The sequence below is a fragment of the Pteronotus mesoamericanus genome, unplaced genomic scaffold (genome assembly GCF_021234165.1).
Source record: "Pteronotus mesoamericanus isolate MK-2021 breed Mesoamerican mustached bat unplaced genomic scaffold, CSHL_Meso_final scaffold_167, whole genome shotgun sequence".
Lineage (NCBI taxonomy): Eukaryota > Metazoa > Chordata > Mammalia > Chiroptera > Mormoopidae > Pteronotus > Pteronotus mesoamericanus.
The window spans coordinates 15,835,196-15,844,823 of NW_026555308.1; the positions used below are offsets into that span (position 1 = coordinate 15,835,196).

The 9,628-nt window shown below is 41.7% G+C and overlaps 1 protein-coding gene across 2 annotated transcripts in view; it reads left to right on the forward strand.

Moving 5' to 3' along the window:
- TMEM248 (transmembrane protein 248) overlaps positions 1-9,022 on the forward strand; it is a 33,661-nt gene extending 24,639 nt beyond the window's left edge. For both annotated transcript variants that reach the window (XM_054589682.1, XM_054589681.1), the window contains exons 2-7: positions 774-950; positions 3,564-3,849; positions 5,253-5,403; positions 6,483-6,666; positions 8,121-8,264; positions 8,818-9,022. In XM_054589682.1, the coding sequence (XP_054445657.1) occupies positions 792-950; positions 3,564-3,849; positions 5,253-5,403; positions 6,483-6,666; positions 8,121-8,264; positions 8,818-8,838 (945 nt within the window). In that variant the 5' untranslated portion in view covers positions 774-791 and the 3' untranslated portion in view covers positions 8,839-9,022. The remainder of the gene's footprint in view (positions 1-773; positions 951-3,563; positions 3,850-5,252; positions 5,404-6,482; positions 6,667-8,120; positions 8,265-8,817) is intronic.
- The last annotated feature ends 606 nt before the right edge of the window (positions 9,023-9,628 follow it).

The following is a 9,628-nucleotide window of genomic DNA, read 5'->3' on the forward strand; positions in this document are numbered from 1 at the left end:
TGGAAAGCTATCCCAAGTTCATGGACTGGAAGACAGTGTTGTTAAGGTGGCAATACTAATCAAGCTGTTACGTAGATTCAGTGCTATCTCTCTCAAATCGCAGACGACTTCCTGGCAGAAATTGAAAAGGTCATCCTGAAAAATAATGAAGCCGGTATGGCCAAAGCCAGTAAAGGACAAGGGGAAGTTGGCGGGACTTCCGGATTTTGAAACTCTGTGGGCCATGACAGAGAACTGTCACTGACCTCATCCTAGACCCAGTGGGAAGTCTTAGGAGGGCTTTGAGCAGAGCAGTGATAAAATGCAGTATTTATTGAGTGCCTCTCTATGTCTAGTGCCAGAATGGGTGCGAGTATGGAAGTTAACAGGACAGAATGTTGAGTAGATAGTATTCAGCTTTCAGTGGTAGGAAATAAGAGCATCCTCAAGTTAGTTTTGTATGCGTTGGCATGTATTTGTATCATATTACTGACCTACTTAAACATTTCCTTTAAGTTACATGAGAGTAACAAATGTCAGATGTTCATTATAGAATAATTAGAAGATTAAACCAAAAGGGAATGCCTGTCATTCAATATCTTACCATTTGGCAATGATGACAGTTAACAATTAGGGTTTTTTCTTGCTAGTCTTTTGAAGATTTATAACCAAATATTTCTCAAGTTCAATAATGAGTGACTTCCTCACCCCCTAATACTGTAAATAGAAAAGTGAGAATCATAGGTTTTCTTCTGGCAAGTTAGTCCATGAGTCTTCTGATTAATTCCTTTCAGGTGGAGCTGATCAGAATAATGTTTAACATCAACCCCCTGGAGAACCTGAAGCTGTACATCAGCAGTCGGCCCCCCCTGGTGGTCTTTATGATCAGTGTGAGCGCCATGGCAATAGCTTTCCTGACCTTGGGCTACTTCTTCAAAATCAAGGAGATTAAGTCACCAGAAATGGCAGAGGTATAGTATATTCTAAATTCTCTCAGGCTGGCTGGACCTTACAGAGGGGAAAAACACCTTGGGGCTCTTCACACACTCTTCTTTGGTTGTGACTTTTTGTCCCAGTGAGAAAGGTCAGTATATAGAATTTTTTTGTCTTTGTCTCCTTTTCTTAGGAAATATCTACTCAGATAGTTATTGAGGCTACCAGTTTCAGTTAGACTGTTTCAGCAATGAATCAGGTATTTTGGAAAGTATATTTGCAAAATGTTTGCCTCAAGAAGCTAGAGAACTAGCTTCTTTTATATTTGTATGAAATTATTGCAGTTTTAAAAAACTGTACACATGTGTTATTTTAAAGCCTCATATCATCATCATGGAATTTTATCAGCAATATAGCTACTTTCTCATTGGATGAATAGGTAATCCTAAAGAAATTAGAAAGCCAGATCTTAATCCAAATATATTTGTCTGTTTTTTTAATCAAGGAAGACTTTAGTTTATCTAAAAATTGGCCTTTTAGATTTTACATTTTGGTCAATTTAAATAAATTATTAGGGCATTGCCCTTTAATCCTTAATCCTGACACATAATAGTACGAACACTCATAATGGAGATTTAAAATGATGTGTATTTTTGCATTTCAAAAAAATTAATAGTTCTTGTTTAATAGACATGAATGACAATATTACCTATTAATAAATTTGTTTTACATTTTAGAAATTACGCCAAATTAATGATATGGTGAATTTATTGGTAGACAAAGTTTCTCTCAGGACAGACTTGTTCCTGTTTTAGTCGATTCCCTGAATACCTCCTCTTACACTTTTTTTTGGGTATGTTTGTTGTTGGGAGTGGGACGGGAGTGGAGATTGGAATTGCATTGTTGCTGCATTGGGTGTGCTGCCTTGTGAAGAAGAGGAGAGTTCTACTCAGTGTAAAGGGGGTCATGGTGTTGTCTTGTGCTCTATGACATTCTAGATCATAGGTGATCTTGGCAGGAGGAACCACCTTTGCACGTGAACTCCCTAACCCAGTTAGTGTAACAGGTTTTAACTATTGCTACCGTGAAACCCTTTCAAAGAATTTCTTACCAAGAAACATACTGGCTGGCTAATTTTCCCCCTTCTCTGACCCTGCTTGAATCTTTAAAGGTTGTTTAAACAGGATGTATCCACATTAGGTATGAAGTGAACATTTTGGTCACAACCAGAACTCTGCAGCATCCTGGCATTGCTTTCTCTCAGAGCTCGAGTCCATGTTGAATGCTTGGCCAAGGCCAGTGGCTATGATGTAGCCTGGAAAATTAGCCCTTAAATCAAAATGGGGCCTGACATGCTTTGGCAGACTGTTCAGAGTGGACTGGAGCTCTACAGGAAAACATTGCCAGATGCTATAAAATTTTGGCTATGATTTAGTGATTTTATTTTCAAATGAGGATCCTAGGTATGTGGGAAATGTTTGGGGCTGTGAATCAAAAAACTTAATTCTGATTCCACATTCAACTATGGAATTGCAGAGTCTGTAATTTTCACTGGGCCTCAGTTTCCCAGTGTCTGGCATATGAAGAGTTGACACTAGAATGTTTATTTTCAGCCCAGTGTTCTTGAATGATTAGTCTGCTGTTTGTAGGTGTTAGGGAACATGAAATTTGATGTATCCAGTTGCAATCTTACTAAATACCATAAACTGATTTATTTCCTGATGCTAAAGAGGTAGACTCACATGACTGCTCAGGGATTGCTCAAATGGCATTTAATTAATGCCATTGTGAGTGTAACTGAGAGTGTAACTTGCTTCGTCATCACATTTGCAGCTTTCTGTAGATGAATGTTGCTAGGGAGAATGTCACAGCGTAGGTTAGGTGTGGTGGTGTTGTTTCTGCTAAAATTATAATAAGCCCTGGTGGGTACTTTACTATGCTGGCTTCAATTTAATCATGACATAATAAGCTGGCTGTGTTTTTAAAACTGCTTATGATTTAAACCATTAATACAGGGTGTAGATACTAAGAGAAACCTGAGAACATCCTTTTCCCCCTCCTTTTGGAAGTTGTTCCTGTTCTAAGGTACCATCCAAAGTCCATGATAGGGAGGGGAAAGTCCCATGAGTATTGGTATTTACTGTGTTTCACATTTTCAAGAGAGAAAGCAAAGTGTATAGAATTGACCTTTTGAGGAATTATTTTGAGGTAACCTTATTTTTTAAACAACCAATTGCGACTGCTAAATGATTTTGGATTAATGCTTTTAATGTTTTACTAATTTTGTTCAAGCTTTCTTTTCATGTTTGATTCTGAGACTAAATCATTTTCTGTAAGTATAATCTGCCGTTTTACTTTCTGTCATATTTTCTTGAATAAATTGATTTAATCCCACAGTTTATTTAATATCTCCTGCCAATGAAAAATTAGTATTTTAGGCTATGAATATGAGAGTGGTTTGGAAAACCACACTATTATGCCAGGGCAAGAGCCTGATGGCTTTAATGTAGCTGTTGTTGTAATTGATTGACTCTGAAGTGTGGTGTCCCCACTGTGGCGTGATGCCACCTCGAGGGTCGTGGCTGTATGACTGTAGCGGCGGCACTTTCAGACTGCTCACACTTGTTTCTCTCTGTTTCATTTCACTGAAGGATTGGAATACTTTTTTGCTGCGGTTTAATGATTTGGACTTGTGTGTATCAGAGAATGAAACATTAAAGCATCTCACAAATGACACCACAACTCTGGAAAGCACAATGACCAGTGGGCAGGCCAGAGTGTCCACCCAGTCCCCACAGGCCCTGGAGGATTCAGGCCCGGTTAACATCTCAGTTGCAATCACTCTAACCCTGGACCCGCTCAAACCTTTTGGAGGGTACTCTCGCAATGTCACCCATCTGTACTCGACCATTTTAGGGCACCAGATTGGACTTTCAGGTATGTACGTGTTAGCCAGTTTCTTTCAGACTTTCTCAAGCAACAGCTGTTGCAGGACAGAGTATTAGCAGGGTACAGTTTTACTCATCAGACTATTTTTTATTTGTGCATGTGTCTTTCCTTTTGTTGAGTTTGAACTAAATGAAGTCAAGAAGGAACCGTTTCTACTACATCTTCACTTAATGAAGTACTCAGTACAGTAGGCTTTTAATAAAAAGCCTATAAGAATGAGAAACATGAAAGAAACTGTAAGGCCTACTACAAACACATGAAAATCTATTCAGGTTTATCATGTTGGAGATTGCAGTACATAGTACAAATATTGCTGTTCGTCTACAAACTTTTGAATGTCCACTGTTAGCTCAGCACTGTGCTAGCCTTCTGGAATGAACTAGAGTAAGCTTAAGATCTGGTCTCTTCCCTTTGGCATTGTGGGATTATGGAAGAGACAGGACAATATGAGTAATATTTATCAAGCACTTACAGCAGTTCTTCGGCACAAAGCAAAAGCCCTATAAGTGCTTCTTAAATAATAGTAATAAAAATACCTATTAAACATTGAACACTGTTCTTCAGAACTAAACCCATGGCAGACTGTAAGTGATTCAGGACAAGGCTGAGAAAGTAGTGGAAGCTAGGCTAATCAGGAAGGGCTGTGTGCTGGAGGCCTGGGCCTCAGAAGAATAATCTTAGCTTACCAAGAACCTTTTAAAGTCCCAAAAGAACTTGGGAGCGCCTGCCAGCCTCCTGTTAGTTGCTACAGGTAAGAACTGCTCCCATGGAAATAAGGTAAGGGTCAACTTCTGGGTTTTCCATGTTGCGAGTAGATCTTTCTCCTCTGCCTGGTGTTTGAATATCTTCGTTTTTGTGTAAGCTGCATCACTTACTGGTCCCATACCTTACTTAAGTCTTTCAGACTCTCTGATCCTTAGTCTGCTCATATGTAAAGGGGGAGTAATAACACCTCTTTGGTCATGTTCATGGAATAGTAGTACATTTTAAGTGAAGTAATAAATATAAAAGCAGTTTGAAAATGGAAGGGTGCTGTGCAGATGCTCAAACGGTAGTGATAATAGCTCACCTAGCCCCCAGCTTTCCAACTGGGGCATTGTCTGGGCTCTCGCATGGCATACCCAGCCCTGGCTGCAAGTAGCCCCTCTCTGTGTGCCATTTGGTGGCTTTGCCCGGGAAGCACGTCTCAGGGTCCAGCTCAGAACTGGTGTTGTTCCTGAAATCCCACAGAGGCAGGGGTCCCTCTGTGGGCTGAAAGGAGGATCCTGGGTGGGTTCGATTTCAGAATACATTTAAATCCCAGAGAATAATAAATATGGATTCTTGCCTTTATTTACAAAAAAAAAATTAACAACAACAACAACAAAAAGCACCCAATTTCTCTTCTACAGGCAAGGAAGCCCACGAAGAAATAAACATTACTTTCACCCTGCCTTCAGCTTGGAGCTCGGACGACTGTGCCCTTCACGGTCACTGTGAGCAGGTGGTGTTCACAGCCTGCATGACCCTCACAGCCAACCCCGGGGTGTTTCCTGTCACTGTGTAAGTGGTTTCCTGAGCCCATGGTTGTGTGTGAGAAGCTCCTTTTACCATGAATCTGACTGGGATGCTCCAGCAGCAGATTCTCGGGGTGGCTTGCATTGCATCACTTTCCCAGGTCTAAGGACTTCTCTAAGTTTAATTTGGAATTCTGAGGTAGAACTTCTACATGTAAAGAGCAGAGAGTTGTTCCTCAAGAAGATTGGTTATTGTTGCTTACTCTTAGGCTGTCTTTCCTGTTAGTAGAAGAAGCACGTCACAGAAAAGATAAGGAATGGTGGATCTCATGGCCAGAATGACGCACAGTTAAGGCTCCCAAAGATAAAGGTTTTGTTCATCTCTGTTATCCAGAAGGAGTAATATTTGAAATTGAGAGCATAAATCAAACCTTATTTTCCATGAGACAGTTACTATTTCTGAAACTTTTGCTTCATATTTTTGAGCAACTGTCTGTATTACTGTTTTGCCTTTAAGGTTTTTTTTTTTTTTCTCGCCTCTCCTTTTTCTGTAAAGGACAGAATGCTCTATAAATACATGAAATACACAAGGTAGATTATAGCCTATTAAAAATCCTAAGGTGAATCCTTTTTCAGTAAGAATAATTAGTCCAGTATTTATCTATTTTAGACATTTGGAAGTTTGTAGGATAAAATCAGATAATCAGCTTATCAGATTAAATAATGTTATAATTATTTGCTATTGGTTATAACATCTGATGGAGAAGTTTGTATGTTAAACTTTCTGTTGCGACTAAAAAGTTTGGACAGCTTAAGGAAATGGGCTTAAAAAGGAGCAGGTTCTTCTTTGGCTATGTCATATGGAGAGGATCATGAGTTGACTTCTGAAGCCAGATATCCAACATCTAAACTCTTAAATGTCAAATGCCTATTTCTTGTTCTCTGTTTATTAAATTTTAAAAAAAGGCCCTGAACTAAAAACATAATAGTGTTTTTCTCAAAGAAACATTTATGTCTTCTCTTTCTTCTCTGCACACGTTTGGCTATGGTCAGTCAGGGGCTGTGGTGAAGTCTCAGGAAATGTCTCAGGCCACCCAGCACGCCTTTCCCTCTCTTCCCCTGCAGGCAGCCCCCGCATTGTGTTCCGGACACGTACAGCAACGCCACACTCTGGTACAAGATCTTCACAACTGCCAGAGATGCCAACACAAAATACGCTCAAGATTACAATCCTTTCTGGTGTTATAAGGGGGCCATTGGAAAAGTCTATCATGCTTTAAATCCCAAGCTCACAGTTATTGTTCCAGACGTAAGTGAGAAAAATCATATGTGCATGTGGGTGTGGTCGGGAACTGTTAGAGTAGGCCATGTTTACATGTTTGGGTTAGCTTAGTCCCTGCCATTTTAGATTTACAGCTGAGTTAAAAGACTAGGTGGAGTTGTGGAGACTTGGAAAAACATGCCACCCTTTTGGTTAAGAAAACTGCTTCAGTTCTTTGTTTTCTGCTTTGCTCAGCAGCAGTTACTTATTGAGCAGCTGTTGTGTGCCTAACCCACGGGGATTATAAGAGATGCTTGTACAGTCTTATTCATGCACTCACAGGAGGCTATTTGGTTAGTGTCAAGAGGAGTTAGAAAGTGGTTCAGAATCCAGAAAGATAAAAGTAAAACTGGAAGAGACAAATTTTTTGATAGATGATGAGGACTGAATAAGATGTTGCTTAAGGAAGAAAGGGCAGGAAGACACTAGTGGGTGACACGCTAGTTTACCTTCCGGTTTACACTTGAGCCCACCTTTACAGACTCTGCTGGCTTTTTTCATAAAGGCCCTCTTCTTCCAGCTAGTATATGTTAGATGTATTTCTTTCCTTTTTGTCTGGCCCTTTTGTCTTTCCTTACATCTCATTTTTATCAAGTTGCAGAAGCTGGTAGGCCAGGAGCCTGCAGGAGTGAGCAGTGGAGATCAGGTTGAATGGTGGGCAAAGGTCAGGCTCTACAAAGCCGTTGTGCCTCAGTTCTCTCCTGAGGCCTTCAGACTTTTTCCTCCGAGGGGGCCATCACCACCTGCATTGGGGCTGTAGGGGGATTTCCAAAGCTGTGTGTTAGCAAGACTGGCCTGCCCACCTGATTTGTGAAAATGGGAGGGAGCCTAAGGCTGATGTTGTGAGGTCTACAGATGTGGAAAGGAAAAGGGATGGAAGCCTGGCTAGGATCTCAATAAATAGGGCCTGGTGGTTGATTGCATGTTGGAGGTTAAAAGATATTTTCAGGCTGGGGCTTGTAAAAGTGGGAGAAAGGGCAGAAGGAAGGAAGCTGCCTCTAGGAGTTAGTAATCAGAGGCCTTCCTGGTGGACAGGTGGCAAGGGGTTAGAAAGAGAGGTTTGGGCTGTCAGCCATGAACCCTGAGGACAGTCAGAGGAAGCTGTCCTAAGGCAGAGCGGGGTTTAAAGGCCCTGGTCTCTGAGGCCTTCTCTGGAGAGGAGGCCGGGCAGGGGAAGCAGGGAGAGTGTTCAGATGGTGTGGGGTGCAGAAGCCAGGGCAGAGGCCTGTTTAGGAGGTAGGGAGGGGGTGGTCTCAGGAGCATCATATCCTCACTTAGTGAGATCCAGCTTTACTAGGTTAGAAGACAAAAGGCGAAACCTTCTATTCCAGTTTAAGAACTGAAGTTGAGGTGTATCTGGAGATTATGAACCCTGTTTCCAGGAATCCAGCATAACGTCTTTCGATAACTCAGTGCAGATGTTTCTGGTTTGTTCTCTTTAGGATGATCGTTCATTAATAAATTTGCATCTCATGCACACCAGTTACTTCCTCTTTGTGATGGTGATAACAATGTTTTGCTATGCGGTTATCAAGGGCAGACCCAGCAAATTGCGTCAGAGCAGTCCTGAATTTTGTCCTGAGAAGGTGAGCATTGGATGGGGTCTGGCTTAGGATTTGGCTAGAGGTCTCTGTGTACAGAATGTCTCAGTTAGTCCTTATTACATTGATGGTGAATGTCTGCTTTCCTCCAGAGAAATTAGCTCCCGTCTTTTTTATCAGATGTGGTCTATCCTCAGCCTACATTGTGGTGTTGGGCTGTAAAAGGTACTGACTGTGCGGATCGTTCTCAGATCCTACTGGAGAGCAGCTTCCCCTGGAGAACTGCCTCCCCTCCACTTCCAACAGCTTGAGAAATCACCCCACAGAGTGCTCTTCAGGGTTCAAAAACAGTTAACTCTTGATCACAGCACAGTGGTTCCACTAAATCAGCCATTTCTGTCAGGAGCCTTTTAAATTGCTATTCATTCCCACCTAGGTGAGATGTTTTTTCCCTTAGGGCTCTAATAATTCCCTTCCCACACAGATGCCTGCAGTGTGGCTCCCTGGTCTTAGGTGGGGACCTGAGCCCAGTTGGTGCTGGGACTGGGCTTCCTGGGCTCTGTTGTGTGACTGGCTTGCTTGTCTTGCTCTCTTCTAGGTGGCTTTGGCTGATGCCTAATCCCACAACTGCCCATTTTCTGAGAGGGACTGAGCAACCGTAATCATTGCCTGCTGACGCCAGCCTGGGCCTGGACACTCTGTGAATACATTTTCTTGCAATGTTGGGTTATTCCAGCCAAAGACATTTCAAGTGCCTGTAACTGATTTGTATATATTTATAAAAAACCTATTCTATTCAAAAATTGGTTCAATGATGCACGTGCTTCACACTGGGTGCAATCTGAACCCTGCAGCCTCCCTGGTGGACTTGGGGTGATTCTGTGTAGCGCCAGCAACGCTGCCTGATCTTCCTGGCTCAGAGCAGGCCGTGCGGTCTTTACCGAGATCTCAGGGGCAGGTCATTGCTGGTGGGGTGAGGTTTGCGTTGGTTCGAAACAGTCTGCACTTTTGACATGATATTGCATTTCCCAAGCCACCGATCCATTTTGTGGATTTCATGTGTCTGTGGCTAAATAATGATAGTAACAACAATACCCTTTTCTCCATTTTGCTTGCAAGGAAACATACCTATATTTCTAAGTTTTCTTTTTTTTCTTTGAAAAAAAATAGTCACATTTTAAAACTACTCTAGTTAAGACAGACTTGTGCTTTCATCTTGAGTGAAAAGGTCAATATTTCCAAGTCACCTTCATGGTAAAGATCTAAGTTTCATTTCCCACAGAGGTGGTGAGGAACCTGGTCTTGTGGAGTTGAGTAGGCACAGCAAGTTGCACTGTCTTTTTCTCCTCTGTTGTCCCCTCCCTCCATTATAAAAGTTAGAGCAGCTTCCTCATTTAAAAGGGCTTAAA